Source organism: Wyeomyia smithii, chromosome 3 (assembly GCF_029784165.1).
Source record: "Wyeomyia smithii strain HCP4-BCI-WySm-NY-G18 chromosome 3, ASM2978416v1, whole genome shotgun sequence".
In the NCBI taxonomy this organism is placed as follows: domain Eukaryota; kingdom Metazoa; phylum Arthropoda; class Insecta; order Diptera; family Culicidae; genus Wyeomyia; species Wyeomyia smithii.
This window is the reverse complement of record NC_073696.1, coordinates 215,840,482-215,864,479: the sequence shown is the minus strand read 5'-3', so window position 1 is coordinate 215,864,479 and position 23,998 is coordinate 215,840,482. Positions and strand designations below refer to the sequence as shown.

The 23,998-nt window shown below is 37.3% G+C and overlaps 1 protein-coding gene across 8 annotated transcripts in view; it reads left to right on the top strand.

Moving 5' to 3' along the window:
- LOC129727894 (chitin synthase chs-2) overlaps window positions 1–23,560 on the top strand; it is a 91,523-nt gene extending 67,963 nt beyond the window's left edge. For 7 of the 8 annotated variants that reach the window (XM_055686155.1, XM_055686153.1, XM_055686156.1 and 4 more), the window contains exons 4-12: window positions 7,367–7,896; window positions 7,955–9,169; window positions 9,225–9,487; window positions 9,555–9,882; window positions 9,956–11,280; window positions 11,342–11,518; window positions 21,951–22,154; window positions 22,225–22,587; window positions 22,650–23,560. In XM_055686155.1, coding sequence (XP_055542130.1) covers window positions 7,367–7,896; window positions 7,955–9,169; window positions 9,225–9,487; window positions 9,555–9,882; window positions 9,956–11,280; window positions 11,342–11,518; window positions 21,951–22,154; window positions 22,225–22,587; window positions 22,650–22,871 — 4,627 coding nt within the window. In that variant the 3' untranslated portion in view covers window positions 22,872–23,560. Of the gene's footprint in view, window positions 1–7,366; window positions 7,897–7,954; window positions 9,170–9,224; window positions 9,488–9,554; window positions 9,883–9,955; window positions 11,281–11,341; window positions 11,519–11,884; window positions 12,062–21,950; window positions 22,155–22,224; window positions 22,588–22,649 lie in introns of all 8 variants that reach the window. The other variant, XM_055686154.1, reaches the window with a different exon arrangement.
- The last annotated feature ends 438 nt before the right edge of the window (window positions 23,561–23,998 follow it).

The window sequence follows — 23,998 nt, the reverse complement described above, 5'->3', positions numbered from 1 at the left end:
GCCGTACATTGATTAAGAAGGCATCAGCTGCCATTAAATCGTTGCACAAAGTTTCCACTGCTGGAAAAACGAGATCAAAACTACACTGGTCGACAAAAGCGAAAAAAAATCCCAAGAGCTCATACTGGAAAAAAATGCAAGATTCTAGCTTTTTTACCATTTCTAGCGATTTTGCTGCCACTAGTAAGCTACAAAAAGCGTTAATTCTTCAGAGACTTAAATGAAGTTTTCCCGGTGATCAATTACTCTACGACTTTTTGACCCACTTTCGAGCTGACTAGAGTTATAACCTTTCAAATTTTGCACTTTGAGTCCTGGGACAAAACCATAGATGACCAGTAATATTTTCATCCAAAAAAAAAAATGATTTTAGAGTGTCCAAGCATGGAAAACACCGCATTCCAAAAGATTTACTTTTCTATCCTTTACGAACCTACATCTCGTCAGCTTTCAATCATAGTAAACCATCTTCATGGTAAAATTCAATAAAAAAATCGATAAACAAGTCTGAAAAATGCTTAGCTACTAGCTAAACTACTAATCTATGGAATGGATTCTTTTTAGTTCACTTCAGAATTCTCAGGAAGTAGAATCCTCAAAAACTTACCAAAAATCTCTGAATTTGTTATTATAGTCGGACATATAAACTCAAAAATTCATTCATTTCAATCATCTACCCAAAAAAATAAAATCTACGCATTGCTCTATACGGCTACAACGGGATTCGTTTAGCAATCAACAAAAGTTTCCAAAAACAATCTTTAAATAGCAGAAATATATGAGATGAATTTTTAGAAATCGTAAATTTCAACTGTATGTATTTTCATTTGTTTTTCACTGCGTTGAAAATAATCAAAAGTTGCCTAATCAGTTTCTGTTAATACGAAAAATCATACTGAAAATGATTAATTATTCCGACATAATTGACATGAATCTACAGCACTGCAGTGGTTACCTAGATTACCAATTTTGCGCGTAAACAACTACAGCGGATACCTATGTAACCTACAACGACAGTATGCGGCTTCGTTCATTCACAAAGTGATTAAAAGTGTAATGAATATGGGGGCGTCGTGAGATGAATAATTAAGCAATAATTTAAGTTTTGAGATGAGTATGGAAGCGTTGTGAAAAATGGTTTGCTTTACAAAATTCAGGATAAATCTAGCTAAGTTTACTAAATTTTCTTTGCTGGGCGATTCCATGAGAGCATGTACACCGTGTCCAATATATTCTCATACAAATTGAAACTACATTTATTTTACAACAGCTGTTACGATTTTATTAATTACTAGCTGACCCGGCAAACTTCGTACCGCCGTCTTGAGTTTTATTGATTGTTGTATTGCAAAAACTGAAATATCAAACTGCTGCTAAAGAAAAAACATACCCGAGATATGTTTTAGTTCGGTAGTATTTTTAGTTTTTTTCAATCCAGCGCTCGTAAAATTCTGAGTTTTTATTTAATTGAACATTATGAAGCACCTTTCAACCATAATAAAAATATTTCATTACATGTCTGAAAATTTGAATATTCTGAAGGAAATTATTACGTTATTTATTCGATTATTCAAAAGCTTGGCTTAATGCAAACATAGTAAAGTAAAAGTGGTCAAGGCGGTCACAGCCACTAAATTCTATATACACTAAGGTCGCTTTTTACACGGTTTTTTTTATGCGGATTCTGGAATCTACGCGGTTTTTTAGGCGGATTCCGGAATTTACGCGGTTTTTTTTATGCGGCACGTATCCCCCGCGTAAAAAGCGATTTTGGTTTATTCCACAATGTCGGGGTCCGGGTCACGTGAACATGCGACATAGAGCTGTCCATGTGAGAAGCATGAATACTCGAAGTTTATGCCTCAAATTTTCAGTGACTGTCCTTGGGTTTTAACAATAGTCATCGCGAATGCGCGACGCACGGGAAATTATACGGCAAATCGGTAGGAGTAATCGGGATACGTGAGATTATTACGACTTCTCCTTTGTAGTTTCCTATCAGAATTGTCGCTCAAGGACATTTGCCACCGGGTAGAGGCAGCAATGCATCTATTCGGTGGTAAATTTGACCTTGAATCTATAAAACAGTTGTATTTGATTAGCATTTGAAATATTTGATTAGCATTTTTCTCTCAATTGAGTGTTTAAGTTACTATACTTTATTTTTCTTTTGTTCAAGACTCGTTTAAAGACTATGAAAACTAATTGTGTAACTGACGATTCTGAGATATATGGGGTGTCGAACGTCGGCGCATTTCGAGCTCGTCTTGTTCTTAACCGATCAACTTCCCTTCGGGACTCGTATATTTCCTGACTATTCTATCTTCAGTGTTGCGAAGCCTGACACTTTTATTGATCTGCTACTACTCGTGTCTTAACTCGCAAAACTGGAACAAAAACAACGAATTTAATTTCAATTCAACGGCATGTTAAGTATTTGAACATTCCACTTACAACAACTTCATCTGAACAAAAAACACTTCGACCGCAGCAGAAATTTGTCAAAGTCAATTGGAAGATATGCAAGAATCAGTTTGATCATGTAGATTAGGGAACATTCCTTTTATAAAATACCCTTAGCGGCATCTTCGTTAGGAAGCATTCCCACTACATGTGGAAGAAAATTAATTGAAACCAACTGAAACCAGTATGAATACTCCTCAGATTTCTCGCAAAAACACATTATTATTTTTAATCTGTCTTCTTTTTTCTTGAAAAACAATCACAGCACAAATTAACAGAAACCGACGTTGAATTTAAGTGGCATCTTCAGAAACCAATACGAAAATCGCATAGAACTATTCCATAAAATATTAAAAAAAAAAATGAAGGCTATCGTTTAAGTACGCCCCGGTGATGAAAACTTGTTTCGAATTTTTCCGATCAAAGGCAACAAAAATCGTTAGGTACACACTGAAACTGACAGAAAACTTCTCAGAATCTCAGAAGGGCGGGAAATATCAAGGGTTGGTTTTTAACGTTTTATAACTTTTCCAGTTGATTTTCGTTATTGCCATGGCATAGTGACAATATGGTTTTGTCCTGAACAAAAATTCTCGCAAAACCTAATGGCCAACCATTTTCAGGGTATCTTTTTTTCAAACATACATGATACCAATTGTTTTTCACGTGACCACGTGACATAAAGCTGTTTATGCGAGAATATGCATGTTTTAGGTTTAATGCCACCAGGGCTTTGGGCATTATCGAATAATGCCCACCAGGGCTTTGGGCATTATCGAATATCACCAACTGCGGAGCGCGAAGGTACTTACAGACGTTTGAAATTAAATGGTAAATTGGTAGGTACACGGAGCATCGGAATTTTCGCTTCAATGACATTGATATTTTATCTGCTTTTTGAGGCAGATCTGTTGTCTAAGCACAGTGCAATTGACACTTCGCAACATTAAAGTTTTCAATTCAACATTCAACAATTAATTGTAAATCCAGAGATTTGTAGGAATGCAATAGTGCCTATTTAACGAAACGTGAACAGAAATCAATGTTTTTTGAGAAGCAAAAACTACACGTTCCTTTTACCAGCTAACAGAATCATTGCAGCATGAGCAAATGTCAATGATCTAAGTCAGTTTGCATTTTAAAGAAAATTGAACAGATTGATTAGATCCGAGCAATGGTAAACTAAACCATCGCACATGTAGTGTTATTCTTGTTCTTTCTTTTCATTTATCAGATAAATAAAACTATTATATGCAACTTTGCTTTGCCAGAAATTTAATTCACATTATCAAGTATATGCCCTTGAATAAAATCAAAGCCACGTTGAGAGTATTCACATGCATGTCGAGTTTGCTGCTACCACGCTATAGCGCTTTTGCATAGAAAAGGTGTAGTAGGCAGCGAAAACGAATATCACCTAATACGTGAATCAATAACAGGTGCTTATTTACTCAACTACGACGCCTCAATAACGACGCTACAACAACTTGTCTACCGGTCATAGCCTACAATCATAGTAATCTAAAGACGTTGTTCTTGGAGTAAAAGGCGGGAAAAACCGAGAATATATTTCAATTTTTTTCTAACTTTATCAGTTGATTATTGTTATTTTTATGGCCTATTAACTCGTCGAAGATGAAGACAAAACAAACACAAAAAGAATCATTCAAATCCGTTGATTCTACTTCGAGTGAAAGGCCGTTATACAGACACCAACTTATTTTTATTTAATAGAAGATTGTTCGATTTGAAAGGTACTATATTATTAATAAATTACAACAAGTGTTTTGGAATAACTCCACCTTTAACCCTTTTGACGAGCTTCAAACGTTTCTCAAATCCGTCGCAGGCATGGAACGACTTCCATGAGCATTTCTTCCCATATACGAAGGATTACGGTTTTGAATCGGGCCAATGTAGGTATCCTGTGCTCGTTTATCTTCGACAACATGTATGACCATACGAAGTAATCCGAGGGATTCAGATCTGGTGAACTGGGAGGCCATTCATTTTTGGCCAAAAAGTCGGTCAAATTTTCCTGACACCAGTTCCAAACCAGATTCGCTGTGTGAGAGGGTGCTCCGTCCTGTTGAAACACATAATGATCTTCTCCGTACATTCTATCTACGCTTGGCTTTACAACTTTCTCCAAAATTTCCCGTTTGTAATAAATAGCGTTAATTTTAACGCCTTTCTCAATGAAAACAAGCGGTAGCTTCCCTCGTTTGCAAATACCTCCCCAAACCATCACTGAAGCGGCACTTTGGAACCGAGGCACGTTTCTGTCACTGTCCGGGATATTCTGTGAAGAGTAGGCCCTCAATCTATCATTTTGGACATTGTGAGACTGTTGCAAAACAAATAATTTTCCATCCGAAAAAATGAATTCTTTTCCGACGTGCCGCGACAGTAGGAGAGTAGTTCTTCCGTACCTTTTTGTCTTCGAAGCTGCTGATACTCCGTGAACTTTACGTTTCTTGAAAGCTTAGCATCTCAGGTCTTGTTTCAGCACGTTGTGTATGTTGTGTACGTTAAGATCAGCGGCCATTTTACGTACAGAGCGGTGCGATTTTCGTCGAATTCGTTCTCTTACGATCTTAACCACTTGCTTTGTCCTAGCTGAACGTGGCCGACCGGATCTCTTCCGGTCATCCAGTGAGGAAGTGTCACGGTCAGGGTTGATATTTGTTGACACTCTTGAGTGAAAGTGAAAAAAAGCATCCATAAACGTAATTTTTTTACAATCCTTTCAGAGTTCTCCCTTCCCGCTTTTTGCATGGAAGTGAACTGTCAAAACACCTCATTATATTTCATGCGATGAAGCAAGACAACAAAATCAGTTTATCAGTTAACGAAGATTGTCATTTGGTTGGATTTGTCGTCAATTTTTATTACGTAACCGTGAACGATGCGAGCGATCTATTTCATCTGAGTATAACAGCACGTTATTAGGACGAAAATCTAGTGTATCTGAAAGAGTGCTGCGATCATTGGAAGTGAAAATTGAAAATGATTGGCTGTAATTTTCGAAGAATTTTGCTGGGGAAAATTACTTTTATCAGCACTGGTCACGGTACCTTCTAATGGTCCGATAGACATAATCACGCTTGACTCCCAGGTTTTTCAAGCTTTTGAAAATATGGCCTGGGCGCTCACCTTCCAAAAACCTTTTTATCACTTCGGCACGAAATTGTTTCATCGTCGATAAACAATGGACACTTAATGGAAGGAAACAAACTGCATCTTAAATAGTCTGTGTGAACATGGTACAAAATTACACCAATACATATTTATCACAACAATGATATGAAAAATTTATGAGAATATATTGGACACGGTGTAATCATATTTTGTTTATTTGTTCACTGATTTCGTGTAAATCTGGTGTTTAATTCGTGAACGTCGGCTTAATGAGATGAATAATTAAATAAATACCCTGCATAACGCCGGTCGGGGCAAAATGTCCCGGTTCATTTTAAATAAATGAAATTGGCTTATAATATAATATGAGAGTATTGGAAATCTCTAGCGTTTCATGGGTCCAATCTGCAATGTAAGTTTAGTAGGTGTCACTAGCAGCAAAAAATAAACAAAAATAAATTTTGTTTTGAGCTACTTCAGATCGAATTTTTTGTAACACTTTCGCTAGAGTTCATACTAGTTCACAGTGCCGTCGACTGAGGAGTGCGGAGTGCACCCGGGTATACCAAAAAAGATCAATCTAAATTTCTGAAAACCCCTAACTCTACTAGGAGCAAGCCCACCAGTGGCTAAATTGAAGTTTCCAAAGCTAGTTGGGCAACTCCAACCATAACGCGGCAACCGCACCGGGCGTTGCTATGTTGGTTTGGGAAATAGCAATCCCCACCTCGGGTAGTAGCGAGTTATTAAATTTGGCAACGCGATTGCAACGTGCCGCATCGTTGCTATTTAATGAATAATGTCAAACTGTTGTTTGTTTCTGTGCTCGATAGTAAATGTTCGTAACAATATTATGTTAAAATAATGAGTGTTTCGAACATAATTGGTCGGCCCCGGAAGACGAAACGCTTCGCCTTGGTTAAACACGTCGTAGGACGCAAGTATCGGCGTGAGCCAGTCTATTTTAATTTCGATTGAGCTGAAATTTCATACAGGGTGTTTTTTCGGGAGGGTAAACATTTATAGTTTTTTTTTGAAATTCGAGATGACCATTTTGGTTGGCACTCTAATCTACACGAAGCATAAAGCTCGAGTCCTCACAAGATTAGCCAACCTTGTCATTATTTAAATAAACCTAGAAGGTTTGAGCGAATTGCTCAGGAGTATTACCGACTATTACTGCTGACTCTTTTGAGGCATGTTAGTCTCAGTTTCCCGTTGGGTCCGGTTGTTGAATGAAAAACCATTTTTCGCATCTACAGCTGTTTTAATCTTCGGAAACAAAGTAAGACGAATTCGAAAGCGGCGTCGGAAATGGTCATCGGTATAGACCGGTGTTTCCGAAAAAAAAACATTGTTAAAACGTTGGATGGCAAACTTCATCAGCGTAGTCAATATTTTACCGTTTTCCAGGCTGAGAGCCACCCCGAATCTTTCCAAAAATTCTTTTCATACTCGCGTATAAAAAGATTTGTTTCGCGAAATCATTTTCTTCGTCACTAGAATCAACCGAATACTCGAGAACAATTTCCGCGTTCTACATTTAAATCTTGTAACCGTGTGAAACAATGCGTGGAATTGATTATTTATGACACCATCAACATTCCGCTCGATTGTATAATAAAGTTCTAATCTGATGATATTAATCGGGATAATAATGGGATTCATCGGATGATTGATGATGATTCTATTTAGATGTTCATTTTAGTATTCGCCATCAAAAACCCGTTCTTAAAGCCTTTCCTTCTTTCATCCTTTCCAGCCAACGCACCGTACAGGAAACCAAAGGATGGGACGTCTTCCGGGATCCTCCGATCAAGGAGGACACCGGTTCGATGGCCGACCAGGCCTGCCTGGAGCTGACGATCAAAATCCTGAAAATTTTCGCGTACCTGTTGACCTTCGTCATCGTGCTGGCGGGCGGGGTGATCGCGAAAGGCTGTGTCCTCTTTATGTCCTCGCAGTTGCGGCGGAACCGCAAAATAACCTACTGCAACCGGGATCTGGCCCGGGATAAGCAGTTCGTGGTGTCACTGCCCGAGGAGGAGCGGATAGCGTGGATGTGGGCGCTGATGATCGCTTTCGCCGTGCCGGAGATCGGTGCCTTCATCCGATCGACCCGAATATGCTTCTTCAAGTCGATGAAGATGCCGCTCAAGTCGCACTTTTTGCTGGTGTTCCTTATGGAATCGTTTCACACGGTTGGTTTGGTGTTGCTGTTTTTTGTCGTCCTGCCAGAAGTCGACTCGGTGAAAGGAGCCATGCTGACCAACTGCCTCTGCGTGATACCCGGTTAGTAATGGAACTAGCACTTTATGAATAATTGATTAAATTATCTTTATCTTTGCAGGCATGCTTGGTTTATTTTCACGCACCAACAAGGAAGGGAAGCGCGCTGTCAAGACAATCGTAGATCTAGCAGCGATTGCGGCTCAAATCACTGGCTTCGTAGTGTGGCCATTGCTAGAGAACAGGCCCGTGTTGTGGCTAATCCCTATCACAGCTTTGCTTACATCCTGCGGGTGGTGGGAAAACTACGTATCGGCACAGAGTCCCTTCGGATTCGTGCGATCGATGGGCCGTGTTAAAGAAGATCTGAAGCAAACGCGCTACTTTACGTATATGTTCCTATCCCTGTGGAAAATTATTCTGTTCTTCTGTTTCGTTTTGGTCGTAACCTTTATACGAGGGGACGAAGTGGCCAATTTATTCTCTTTATTCGGAATAGGCTTTGGGCCGCATAAAATTGTGGTTGAAGAAGTTTCTGTTGCGCTTAACTCAGTCCTTCCCGATCTTGTCGAAGTGGCCCAGGCAGGAGATACCGTTGATATTGATGCTTCTTATAACACGGTTACTTATGTACTGATTATTCAAATTCTTGGTGCCTACTTCTGTTACGTCTTCGGCAAATTTGCTTGTAAGATCCTCATTCAAGGTTTTAGCTATGCTTTCCCTGTGAATCTAACCATTCCTGTGGCCATTTCCCTGCTGATTGCTGCTTGCGGCATCCGTAACGATGATCCATGCTTTTTCCATGGCTCGATCCCGGATTATTTGTTCTTCGAAAGTCCTCCAGTGTTTCGGTTGAATGACTTTGCCAACCGTCAAATGGCATGGGCATGGCTTTTGTGGTTACTTTCGCAAACGTGGATCACACTTCATATATGGACACCGAAGTGCGAACGCTTAGCCAACACCGAGAAGCTGTTCGTTACACCGATGTACAATGCCCTATTGATCGATCAATCAATGGCGATGAACAGGAGAAGGGATGATCAGGCCGACGTCAAGACGGAGGACTTAGCTGAGATCGAAAAAGAAAAGGGAGACGAGTACTACGAGACGATCTCGGTCCACACGGATGGTTCGGCCCTGCCGAGGCCCAGCGTAAAATCCTCCGATCACATCACCAGGATCTACGCTTGTGCCACTCTTTGGCACGAAACGAAGGAGGAGATGATGGTGTTCTTGAAATCGATCATGCGAATGGATGAAGATCAGTGCGCCAGACGGGTTGCCCAGAAGTACCTGCGCATCGTCGATCCCGATTATTACGAATTCGAAAGTAAGTTAAGTTAACCTATGCAAGTTAAGTTACTCAAAATTGTTTTCACATTCAGCGCACATCTTCTTCGATGACGCCTTTGAAATTTCGGACCACAGCGATGATGACATTCAGTGCAATCGGTTCGTGAAGATTCTTGTGGACACTATTGACGAAGCTGCTTCCGAGGTTCATCAAACCAACATACGATTGCGACCACCGAAGAAATACCCTACTCCCTACGGAGGGCGCCTCGTTTGGACCTTACCCGGTAAGACTAAGCTAATTGCTCACCTTAAGGATAAAGATCGCATCCGGCATCGTAAGCGTTGGTCTCAGGTTTGTACGAGTTGAATTTCAGGAGGTTTTTGTTTTGAACGAAACGTCGTTAACTTTCACACAATAGGTTATGTACATGTACTACCTCCTCGGACACCGTCTCATGGAGCTGCCAATATCCGTCGATCGGAAGGATGTTATGGCTGAGAATACGTACCTGCTCACTCTGGACGGAGACATTGATTTTAATCCAAGTGCCGTAACGCTGCTGGTGGATTTGATGAAGAAAAACAAGAATCTGGGAGCTGCCTGTGGTCGTATTCATCCTGTGGGTTCCGGTCCGATGGTATGGTACCAAAAGTTCGAGTACGCCATCGGTCATTGGCTGCAGAAGGCAACGGAGCATATGATCGGCTGTGTACTTTGTAGCCCGGGATGCTTTTCGCTTTTTAGAGGTAAGAATAGAATTATTTCTTTCGAGAAGGTTCTGATGGTAACTATTTCAAAAAAAAATTCATTTCGCCACAGGTAAAGGACTCATGGACGACAACGTAATGCGCAAGTATACGACACGCTCGGATGAAGCCCGCCACTACGTGCAGTACGATCAGGGTGAAGATCGTTGGTTGTGTACACTTCTTCTTCAGCGAGGTTATCGTGTCGAGTACTCAGCTGCTTCCGATGCGTACACTCACTGTCCGGAAGGTTTCAACGAATTCTACAATCAACGTCGTCGCTGGGTGCCCTCAACCATCGCCAACATTATGGACCTACTGATGGACTACAAACGCACGATCAAAATCAACGATAACATTTCGCTGCTGTACATTTTCTACCAGATGATGTTGATGGGAGGTACCATTCTTGGTCCCGGTACGATCTTTCTTATGTTGGTGGGAGCGTTCGTGGCTGCTTTTAAAATTGACAACTGGACTTCGTTTTACTACAACATTATACCCATTCTACTGTTTATGTTAATCTGCTTCACGTGTAAATCCAACATACAATTGCTACTGGCACAAGTATTATCAACCATGTACGCACTAATTATGATGGCCGTGATTGTCGGTACAGCGTTACAATTGGGCGAGGACGGTATCGGAAGTCCGTCGGCAATTTTCCTCATAGCAATGACAGGGTCATTTTTCATAGCAGCCTGCCTGCATCCGCAAGAGTTTTGGTGTATCGCATCCGGCTTAATCTACCTTCTATCGATTCCATCCATGTACTTGCTGCTGATTTTGTACTCCATCATCAATCTGAATGTCGTTTCCTGGGGTACTCGCGAAGTGGTGGCGAAAAAGACCAAAAAGGAAATGGAGCAAGAGAAGAAGGAAGCCGAAGAGGCTTCGAAGCGAGCCAAACAAAAGTCGCTTCTCGGTTTCCTACAGGGTGGAGCAGATTCTAACTCGGACGAGGAGGGGTCTATCGAGATCTCGATCGCAGGACTGTTCCGGTGTTTGCTTTGCACTCACGGTAAAACCACTGACGAAAAGGCTCAATTGATTCACATCGCTGATGCGCTCGATTCAATCACTAAAAAAATCGATGTCCTGGAGAAGCACATCGACCCTCACGCTCATCATACACGAAAACGAACTGCCTCGGCTGGATCGAAGGATCATCATTTGGGATCGGTGGCGGAAGACACCGAAGGCGAGGATGAAGTATCCGATTCGGAAACGTCCACGCTGCAGAGAAACGAACGAGATTTCCTAACGAACCCGTACTGGATTGAGGATCCGGATCTGAAGAAGGGCGAAGTCGATTTTATCTCCAGTACCGAGATCCAATTCTGGAAGGATCTGATCGATCAGTATCTGTATCCGATTGACCAAAACAAGGAAGAACAGGTGAGCCGCTGAGTCCCCATAAGCGTTTGTATACTCAAGACTTTCTTTTTCTTTTTAACAGGCACGTATAGCCCACGATCTGAAAGAGCTCCGTGATTCATCCGTTTTCGGATTCATCATGATCAATGCTTTGTTCGTTTTGATCGTATTTTTGCTTCAGTTAAACAAGGATAACATCCACGTCAAATGGCCACTGGGTGTTAAAACCAATATAACCTATGATGAAGCTACTCAAGAGGTAACACTCAGGAGGCACTCCAAAGCGTCCGGTCATAGTAGTCCTTTCCGACTTTACTCAATGAAGAGTAAAACAGACGACTGTACCCGCTTGGAGTGCCTCCTGTTCCAACAGACATTTAAATTTTTTCGTTTTTTTTTTCTCTTTTTCTCTTTACCGATAAAAATATTCTAATTCGGACTGCAAAACTGCATTCCACTTTAAAAAAAACAACACCCTTTCAAATGTTTCGGCCCACACATTTCAAAATTTTGCAACGAAAAAAACCCTGACCTGAACGTTGACTACCGAATGCGCAACAACAAAACCGTGCATCAATGCGCAACAACGCCGCATCAACCACAACTACAACAACAACAACAACAGGCGCGAATTGCTTCCGACCTGATCGAGTTGCGAAACAAATCGGTGTTTGCCTTCTTTATGTTCAACGCACTGTTCGTACTGATCGTATTTTTGCTGCAACTGAACAAAGATAAATTGCACATAATCTGGCCATTGGGCGTTAAGACCAACATTACCTATGACGAGGTCACGGCCGAGGTTTGCTACAAAACGAAATTTTTTATTTCTCTACACACTATTAATATGTTTCCACTGTTTTTAATTGCTAATCTGGATTATGTTCCACAATCACGAACCCTCTTCCCCACAAACAAAAAGCCTCACACTGGTAAATTGTGTTCTGTTTACTTCTAATGTAACTCTACCTCTAATAGGAAGCATTTTCAATGAACACTCCTCTAAGGTGCTCTCTGTTCTATATGTGTTTGTGTTCTACCCACACACCCCACCTCACGCTAACTGCATCCCTGATCAGCAGGTTGAATGGTTTCTAACTTGGTATGTCTTCTATCCGTGCATGACCTGCATGCATTTTATGTATGTTAAATCCAGGGGGAAAATATCCAAATCAGGCGAACAACATTACACAGCGCAACAAAATTGCTAGCCTTTTTTAATATAATTTCTATATTTTTCGATACGATCCTGAACATTTCAGTTTTTCTGTCGTCGTTATTCTGTGAGAACAAAATTTACAAATCCTGAAAGACATTCAACGCCAAAAACGATGCCGGGTTTACGAAGTTAATTCAAGCATGATTTTTTACGCGTATTTCAATGGAGCAGAAAATATTACGAATCAATAACTCAACTAACAGAACCACTGTGAAACTTAGTCTGAATTGTTTTTTGAAAGGATAATTATAATTTCTTTACCCCTGCCACATCGAATTACGATACTAGTATTAACCGTTATGTACTCGGCACGGTACCCGGATACCTTTTCAGACTTTATTGCTTCAAAAAACAAGGGTAACCTCAACTCAGCCAGTTAAAACTTATGGATTGCTCCAAACTAGTGGAAACAAACCTTTTTTTTTTAAGAGGAGGATTTGTTCGTAGCTTACGTATTTATGATAAATATTAGTAACTAATGAGTATGTGTGTCCAATCACAAATGGTGACTTCTCAACACTGTTAGAAATTTGTAATTTTAATTGTTAGGATTTGTTTGCTTTCGCAATTAGGACTTATCATTCGTAGGGATTTAAACCTACTTGTCAGAAAAGGGGAAGTGGAAACAAACCATTTTCCATCATCAGACTTCTTATAGCAGCAGAGGGGCTCGAAGGGGAGAGGGAGCTTCCAATTTTTTTACTCAATAAGTACTCAGCAGGTACCCGGGTACCCACAAAATGAAATGCTTCTTGCTTTTTCATTTCTTGATCGATTTTCGATCTTGGCCTGTCAAAAGATTGGAAAATCTGGAAAACCTGTAACCACATCTGGTTCCTGTAAATTCGGATCTTGGGGAGCATGTTCCGGTGAGACAAATAAGTACAATTAATGAAACCGAACAACATTGGTATCAAAATTGATCTTGAATATGGTCCCGAAAATCCGGGTTCACGGGAACCATATGGGAACCAATGACGCTTCAGGTCCCAAATACTAAAAATAGACAAATTTTCCAATCTTTAGACGGGTCAGGATCGAAAATGGGTTAAGAATTTAAGAAGTAAGAAGCATTTCATTTTGGTGGGTACCCGGGTACCCTGCCGAGTACTTACGTGTGTTAAAACTGCCGGTCACATAACGGTTAACAGCGAAAATCTGCCGGCTTCTCATTTCGCGCAGATCTCTTGATATTAAAATAATGGATTACTTAGATTTTTCAATCTAAAAAAATATTCCTTCTACACGATTTTAAAATTTTGAGATCGCCATTAGTTATTTTTTGTTTTGTAAATTTGTGTTTTATGTGATGTTTATCATCTTTATCATTTTTAACATTTTTATTAGTCGAGCAATTCATGCATATGTTCCAATTTTAATAATATTTCATACTGTCATTTTTAATTTGATTGAAACTTTGCATAGATGTTCTTTGCGCTAAAGATGCCATGTTGTGCTAGATGTAATTTTTTAAGAAAATTTATATAAAATCGTATTGAAGATTACAAATATTGTAAGATCCAGAATGATTTATGTTTACGAAAAAATACACAGAGAATAATTTTTTTTAGAAAAAAGTAAAACAAATTGAAAATTATTCATCTCAAAGATCCATTTTTTTTCATTGAAAACTACAAAAAGATAGCTAAACAATAATGACTGTACAATCATAAAGGAACGAGGAACAGAAAAGTGAAAACTCTCTAAACAAAATTTAAAAAAAAATTGTTTGCAAAATTTTTAGTTATTTATTTTTCACTTATTCATAATCAGGCAGCCGTCATTATTCCGCTAACCTTTTGTAGTTCTCAAGTAAAAAAAAGATTTTAGAAAAATAAGCTTTTTATAATAATTGATTCTTAAATATTTTTTGTTTATTATTTCTTAAAATATAGTTTTACGGTGTATTTTTTTTTTCGAAAAATACTTGTATAAATCTACAACTTTGCCGAAAATGACACACCGATCAAACAAACAGTTATGACTCTAAAAATATCTGTAATCTTCAATATGATTTTGGCATGAATCTTTTTCAAAAAATAGTCGTGAATCAAAAAAAAAATACTAATAGCACGAAAAGACACTTTCACATTATAGGAACATTTGTTTAAAGTTCAACCAGATCAACAATGGTCGATAAATGAAGTTATTTTTTCTATGATATGATACATTTACAGTTACTACATTTTTGTTATTGATTTTTTTTTCATCAATTTTATCATTTTTGTAATTAATTTTTTAAATTTTTTAGTGTTTTTTTTTACTTTTTGATTCATAAAATATTGTCGTTTTGGCTGTTTTTGGTATTTCTTACCGTTTTTGGCGTTTTAAAAAAATCCTTAATATTCGACGCTTTCTACTTTTATGATGCCTTTTTATAGTTTCGTATTTTTCGACATTTTCAACACTTGTTACGATTTCAAAATCCCTGACATCTTTTATCGCATATTTCACTGTTTTGACATTTTCATCATTCTTGTCATGTTTGTTTTTTGCCATTTGTTTTTTTTTAATGTCATCTTCGTCAACTTTGTTTTTTTTGTCATACTTATTGTTTATGTCACTTTTATCATTTTTTCGTCATTTTCGCAAATTTTACCATTTGTGATTCTTGTCATTTTTATCATTTGTTATTTTTGTTATGCTCTACATTTTTTTTTTTTTTGTTATTTTTGTGATTTTTGTTATTATCACTTTTATGTCTATTTAATTTTTGTCATTCTTTGGTCGAATTTACTATTGACAACAGTCATTCATATCATGCTTGAAATTTTTTTACAGTTTTTGACATTTTTACATTTTTTCATATACCTGACGCTTTTTACATTTATGACACCCCTAACATTTTTACAATAGTTTCGAATTTTTTGTCACTTTTTGACATTTGTTACGATTTTAAAATCCTTAGCATTTTTTATTGCATATTCAACTTTTTTGATATTGTTTTCGTAATATTTTTTGCCATTTCTTCCTTTTTTATGTCATATTATGTTCATCATATTTATCATTTTTGTCAGTTCTATCATTTGTGAGTCTTTCTTCTTGCATTCGTTTTTATCATTTGTTATTGTTTTATTTTTCGTTTATTTCATTTGTTATCATTTTCGTTTATTTTTTGGTTTTTGTCATATTTTCAATCCTTTTTACTGTTTTAAACAGTCATTCATATCATGTTTGACATTTTTTACCGTTAAACAATATTAATTTATGTTGCATTTTCGAAACCATTTACAGCCCTTTAATCCTCTAACATTTTTGACAAAAATTTCGATTTTCGAATTTTTGACATGTACATATTACGATTTCAACATCCATGACATCCTTTATTATTTATTAGTCTGTATGTTTTGTCATTCATATCATGCTTGACATTTTGACTGTTCGACAATTTAAATTTTTTTAATATTTTTGACACTTTTTACAGCTCTTTGAACCTCTAGCATTTTTTGACAAATATTTCGATTTTTTGTAATTTTTGACATTTATTACGATTTTAACTTCCGTGACATCCTTTATTATTTATTAATCTGTATTTTTTGTCATATCTACTATTTTCATCAGTCAATCATATCATGTTTAACCTTTTTGGCGTTTTAACAAATTTTTAATTTTCTTTTATGTTTTTGGCACTTATAAATGTGAAATACCTTTGACAGTTTTGAGAATAATTTAGTATTTTTGTCATTTTGGCATTTATTAAAATTTTTTAATCTTTGACATCTTTTATTTCATACTTTACTATTTTGACAAAAACACAAAAAAAAATCGTATTATTTGTCATTCTTGCCATTTGTTTCTATTTTAAATTCCATTCTTCATTACATTTTTGACTTTTCAAGTTTTTTTTTATTTCTGTCATATTTACCATTTTTGCCATTATTAGCCTTTGCCTCTTCTGTTATTTATGAAACTCATTCATTTTTCATCATTTTTGTAATTTTTTTATCATCTCGGTGTTTTTTTATTTTTGTCATAACTGTATTTTTTGTTATTTTTACTTTTATCATTAGTTGTTCATACCATGTTTGACAGTTTTTAACATTTTTTATATATTTTTAGCGTTTTTACATTTTTGATACCTTTGACATTTTCGACAATAGTGTGGTATTTTTTGTCATTTTGACATTTGCTACGATGTTTTCATCCTTGACATTCTTCAATACAAATTTCATTATTTTGACTTTGGCTTTTGTTCGCAATTTCTTTCTTTATGACATCTGTGTTTAAGTTTTTGTCATATTTATCGTTTTGACCGTTTTATCATTTATAGCACTTTTGTTATTTTTGTAAGTTCAAACATTTGTGATTCTTGTCATTTTTGCTATTTGCGGCATTAATTTCACTTTTCTGTCATTTTTGTGGTTTTTGTTTTTTTTTACCTTTTTTTTTCAATTTTTGTCATATCTACTCTTCTTACATTGAGGATACCTTTGATATTTTTGATAAGAGTTTCGTATCTTTTGTCATTTTTGAGATTTGTTACGAGTTTGAAATCTTTGACATTCTTTATTTCATATATTTTAACCATTTTGACTGTTTTGACATTGTCCACATTTTCGTCATTCTTGTTAGTTTTTTTGCATATTTTTCTTTTTGTAGATTATCTTTGTTCATATTATTTTTTGTGTATTATATTTTGTCATATATTTTCATTTTTGTCAGTTTTATAATTTATATCACTTTTGTCTTTTCTATACATTTTAACATTTGTGGTTCTTTTAACATGTGTGATTCTTCATTTCTGTTATTTTTGACTTTTATTTAATTTTTGTAGTTTATGTGTTTGTTTTTTTCATATTTGTCATATCTGTATTTTTTGTCATATTTACAATTTGCTTCAGTCGTTCATAACATTTTCCGCATTTTTTGCTCTTTTTGACATCATTACACCAAACCTGTTACCTTTTTTACAATAGTTTCGGATTTCTTGGCATATATGACATATGTTACGATCAGACTTCCTGAAATCTCGCTCGCACAAAGAAGAGACAGTGTGCTTTGCGCTACAAGTCTCGTTTCTCATTCAGTCGCTTCGTGCTGTGTGCAGCGTGCGAGCGAGAAAACTTACCATTCGTACGAGCCATGTCTCGTCGCATGGGAATTTTTATTGCGACGTACACGAAGATATCTCGTCTCTCAACTGAACGAGTGCGGTGCATGGGCGTCGCGTACTTGAGACAGCTTGCGTGCAAATTCTCGTGAGCTCGTCTCGCGAGCTTGCCTCGCATGTTGCTTTGCGTTAATGGTGCGAGAAGGAAATTGATTTTGCGCAGAAGGAAACAGGCAGGGGATTTTAGGTTTTTTTCATTAACGGTGTTAGAGCAGCATGCATCAAAACACCGTTTGAATTATCAATGATATAACCTAGTTCATTTATTTATCAATTCAAAATTCTATGATTAATTCATCCGACTTTTGTTAACATGAATTAAGAACGTTTTGTTACTATACTTATTATGCTAACGGTACGAAAATGCACCGGATGCACAGTGTTACGTTGGTTAACAGAAGTGTTCCTTTCGTCGGTTTAGATGTCATTGACTATCTTATGATAGAACTCTGTTTTGTAGTTCTAAGGATAAAAAATGTGGTTTGAAATTACAACATAAGTTTTTCGGGAGTTAAAAATAGTAAAACCATTGAAATTCTTTATATTTTCTAGTACATGTTGATGTTGGATAGAATTTTCGAATTGAGAACACTAAAGTCACTTATTATGCGGGTGATACATGCCGCGTAAAAAACCGCGTAAATTCCGGAATCCGCGTAAAAAAACCCGCGTAAATTTTGCAATCCGAGTGAAGAGGAACCGGAATCCGCAAGAAAAAAAAATACCGCGTAAATTCCGGAATCCACGTAAAAAACCGCGTAAAAGCGACCTTAGTGTATAGATATTGCAAATCAGGTTCTGAAGGTTCGTGATAATCTGATCGTAGTAATATAGTTTTGTGAATTCATCCGATTCATACACCTTCAGAAGGGTCGACGGCATATATCGTATGTAGGTACGGTAGGCAGCCTATACACCAGAGAGACGCAGAGACACTCACCGTTAAGGCAACTGTCAACATCAAAACGGATAACGGCAATGCAAAATTATACAGCTCGCCCGTTTTGATGTTGGCAGTTTCCTCAACGGTGAGTGCTTTGTCATTTCTCTAATATACAGTTTCACTAAGGTACAGTACGGGCGTCTCGCTCAGTTCGTAAAGCGATAAGACAACGTGTGGTGCGCCGCAGTCTCTTACCGAAGAAAAAAAAAGAAAAGAAACCTCTCGTCGTTTCAGCGCGTGTACAGGAAGTCTGTGTACACGAGAAAGTCTCACGAGCTGTAGCGCACGAGCTGTATCAAGTAGGGGAGGATTGTACAAAACGCACCAGTTAAGCATTTTCGCGATTTACAGCGCTTCAAATCATTTCAAAGCGATATTGAATGTGTAGGATGATTGTAGGATCTATTTATTGTATGTTTGTGACGAAGTTTATTATAAAATACTCGATTTCAATGTCTTTTTTGGTAAAAATCACCATTGCCGCCAAACAAGCCCGTGACCAAAACGCACCACAACAAAGGTCAGTATGCTCCAAAGCAGCAGGCTAATATGCCACTAGCAGAAATCAGCACGCGAAGTGAGAAGCGCTTGAAGTCTCGAAAGTAAAATCAAAAATAATGGAACATGCTCTAAGTTGTCAAGCAATCTCTTGCAAGCTCTTCATAGTGCATTCTGCCCCAATTTTGATTTTGATTATTTTTAGGTAAAAGTTGACGAAAGTTAGTGAAATAGTTTGAAATACTCATAGTATTATAAACTTCAAAAGTGTGAAGGTTAGAGGAACCATAGTTTTTGTATTATTTACAAGTCAGTTAATCATAGAAGCTTAAATAAAATTCATGAATAATTACATGTCGGGCAGTGCCATAGCCAATTGCACAGTTTTTCGAGTATTTTAGTCATTATGGCACACTTTTTTATATGAGAACTGTAGAGAAGCTGGGTTTTTATGAGAAAAGTGAAGAATTTCGTCATAAAAAGCCACATGTGTAAGTATTTTGGAGAATTAATAGCATGGGCCATCTTACCCAACTGGTGCGTCTTGTACGGTTCTCCCCTATGTACAGTACGGGCGTCTCGCTCAGTTCGTAGTGCGATGAAACATCGCCTTGCGCATCGCAATCCGAACCGAAAGAGAAGCGAAAGAGCAACCTGCAAATTGCATGTGACGTGTCATCGTCTCGTCGCACATGCATGGAAATTCTACGAGCGAGAGAAAGATTTCTCTCGTCGCTTGAAAAAAAAGCGCGTGCACGGGAAGTCTGGTTACGATCCTTGACATTCGTTATTACATATTTGAAAGTCATGTTATGTTTGTCATATTCATCTTTTTGTCATGTTTATCATTCTTATAAGTTTCATCTTTCATGAAACTTTTGTCATTTTTGTAAGTTTTAACATTTGTGGTTCTTGCAATTTTTGTATTTTTGACATTAATTTCATTTTGTTATTTTTGTTTTTCATCCTTTTTTTTGTCATATTCATTAGGTTTATCAGTCATTTATATCATGTTTAATATTTTTTGCCGTATTCGACATAATTTTTTATATTTTTAACACTTGTTACATATATGATACTTATAAAGTTTTTTACGGTAATTTCGATTTTTTGTCATTTTTAATATTTATTGCAATTTTAAAATCCTTGACATTTCTTATTACATATTTTTTTAATGTTTTGGATTTTTTTTACATTTTCGGCATACTCATGATCGTTTTTTTACATTTTCATATCAACTTTTTTTGATGTTTTCGACAATTTTGATATTTTTGACAGTGCCATAGTCATTTTTCACTTATTTGACATCTGTTTCGGCACCTTCGACATCTTTAGTCACATATTAACGATTGTTTCATTTTAGTTTTTTTATTATCACTTATTCATCACTTTTATCAGTTTTGTCATGTTTACTATCTTTATAATTTCTACCACTTCTTTTCAATTTCTGATTTTTGACACTTAGGTCATTTTTGTCATAATGCCGTTGTTGCAATGTTTGTCATCATTAACATCTTTTTAATTTTTGTGCTATCTGTATTTTATGTATTCCTCAGGGGATATCCCCGAGGAAGGCCAAGTTCAAAGACCAAAACGCCAGAAATAAAAAATAGTAGCGCTTCGATCCCTCGTTAAGATCGAAAAAACTCGTATTTCCCTATAAATTTCACATTACAGTCGTTTTTGAATTTGGTTATCTGTTGTTTTTTTACATTTACCATTTTTATGAATTTTGACGTTTAGGGTAGCGAACGGCTTCGGCAGTTTTCTTAGACAGGTTTTCTGCAGCAATCTTATGCAGTAACCTGCCGAGGCGTTCGCTACCCCACATCATATTGGTCATTTTCGCCAGTTAAGTGATTTTTCCTTTTTATTTTCATCTATTTCTGTCATTTTTGTCATCTTTACCATATTTGTCAGTCATAACTTTTATAACAACATTATCATTTGATAAATTTCTGCGATTTTCGATTTAATTGTTATTTTTATTTTCGAATAAACTTTTTGCCACTACATATTGAAATTTATTGACACTTACTTAATTTTTAATTCATTTGACACTTCAAGAACATTTTGATTTTTAACATTTTTTAAAATTTTGTCATTTTCGAAATTTGAAATTTTGACATTTAGGCTTTTTGACATGTTTGATATTTCTCATTTTAAACTCTTTCTTTATTTCTCATTATGATTGGAATAACCCACAATCTAATATTTTAAATTCCCGAAACATATGTTGGTTACTATATTTTTTCGCCTTTGAACCCCTGGACATTTTTTGCATACTTTTTGTTGTCCAATAGCACAAGAATTCAATTGTTTATATGATGTTTGAGTTTTAATAAATGGAATTTGCCTCTAAGTCAGCAAGAAGTTTTCTGTACAAATAAAAAAAACATAAATTCTAAAAATGTGACGGATGCATGTTTATACCAGCTTAATCGCATGGCTTCTGAACGGAACCCTAGAAAGAGGAAAAAACGTTACGTCCAGTTTCAGAACGCTGGGATACACCCTAGGAGTAACCAAATGCTATCTGCAAATAAAATTGGTAAAATGTGCAGTGCATGCGTGTTCGGACCCCGACTTTGTGCGACTATTAACACAAACCCCTACTGACCGGTGTTAAATATAAATCTGTCCATGAACAAACCCCGGAAACCCCTGTGCACTCCAAGTCCTCTCCAGAAACTCATCTAAAATCACCTTCCAGTAACTAATACTGCTCGAAAGTACCATCACACAACCTTAACAGCAACAAAATTCATGTGACCGACTAACATGCTCCCTTCTACTTGCGCCAGCAAGATGGTCAAACCAAAAGACCAAAAAATGTGCTAAACCTAACTAACAACTTTCACCAGAGTAACTGTAAGGAGCCATCAGAGCTAATCGCATTTCGTTGACCTATTCGGGTGTAGGTTCACATCTCAAAGGAATATCTGCAGCTAGAACCGATCGGGTTGGTGTTTGTGTTCTTCTTCGCCTTGATTCTGGTAATTCAGTTCACCGCCATGTTGTTCCATCGTTTTGGAACCCTGTCGCATATTCTGGCCTCAACCGAACTAAACTGGGGCTGCAATAAGGAACCCGAGGAGCTTTCGCAGGATGCTCTCATAGACAAGGTAACATTCGATTGTCGTTAAATTCAATAATCCATTAACGTTCGATAACTGCGGTATCTCCCACAAACAGCACGCGGTAGAGATAGTGAAAAATCTACAAAGGCTCCAGGGAATAGACGGGGACTACGACAACGACTCTGGTAGCGGGCCGGACAGAATAGCTAGGAGGCGAACCATCCAGAACTTGGAGAAAGCACGCCAACCACGACGGCAGATCGGAACGCTGGATGTGGCGTTCAAGAAACGTTTCCTCAAGCTGACCGCTGATGAAAACAATACCGGCACTCCGATCTTGACGCGGCGAATGACGATGCGTCGCGAAACGATACGGGCCCTGGAGGTTCGCAAAAACTCGGTGATGGCTGAAAGGCGCAAATCGCAAATGCAAACTCTGGGAGCCAACAACGAGTATGGGATAAGCGGCGTTACGACGGTATGCTTTTGAAAATGATCTTGAGTTATAATCTCATCAGTTATTCAATTATGATTTTTTAGGCTAACATTAATGCCCCAGCGCGTCCAACGAGAATTTCGAATGCTGGTGTTAGTGTGAAAGATATATTTAACGTGAACGGTGGCCCCGGGGGAGATATTTACGGGGTTACAGGACAGGTAAATCAGGCCTACGAGCCTGTTATCGAGGATGAGGACCGCAACTCGCTCAGATTGCAGCCCCGTAATCAGGTCACGTGGAGCAACAACAACGGACGGCTGTGACAAAACCGTGGCTCATACTTGTGCATGCTGCCCTCTATAGTAAGTTATGCAAGCAGCAGCGCAACATCTTCCATTGCAGACAAGTAAATATGTCTCAAATAATTTATAGTTTAATTTAACATCAAATACTCCAAGCAATATTAATACTGCCGAAATTTTTTTTGTCCTACGAAATAGTAATAATGCCCGACTTTAAACATCTATCAAAACTAGACAAATCTGCCGTATAAACTAAAAAACTGCCAGCTGACTTAAGCAATACATGCAGAATGAAATTGAGCAAGAAAATACTCAGTAGGTAACTACATCTAGCACTAATGACACGAAACGACACAATGCAGTCTATTGTAATTGAAAAATGAAATTCACAATTGTAACAAAATTGATTTCGACTCTTCTATAGAATATTTATTTATAAAAAGAAACGAAAAACAACCTAATTTTAGACCCCAAAACGAACGTTTTTGTTTTACACTATTTGGACTTGAGAGACTGCAGCTACAACCCGCAATGACTGTAAATATTCTTCAAGCCTAACTTTCAGTGACTTTTTCACAACATGTTTTGTAAGAGGTTTTCTTTGTAAAAGGATGTGTTACGGTATACATTACTTACGCCTCAATGTAAATCTTGAATGATACAAACAAAAGTGGAAGAACTTGATAGACTTTTTATACATTTTATGAAAAGTGTAGTGCATTGATAATGTAGAATATGAAAGAAAATCCCAGCTTCTGTGAGTCCGTCACACGCTAACACACGCTTACCTTCCTCGTGGTCCATCTCTGATTTTTCTCGTACCACTTGTGTGACAAAAGGTGTGTCAACTAGTGCAGGGACTTTTAACCGGATATATTCATGATCCGATTATTCGAAGCTCGGATCACGGATGGGTGAACGAATACTATTCGGATGACCGGATATTCGGATACGGATAATCGAATAGTGGGATATTCAGATATCCGGATATTTACTATCTGGATATCCGCTATTTTTTGTGTCTTGTTCGTCGTGTCCGTTCAAATAAAACGAAACGCGAAAAATGGCTTCTTTCACAATCCCCCATCCCCTCGTAAGTAATTATTTACATAATTCTTATTAAATTATGTTCGGTTACAAAATTCGGA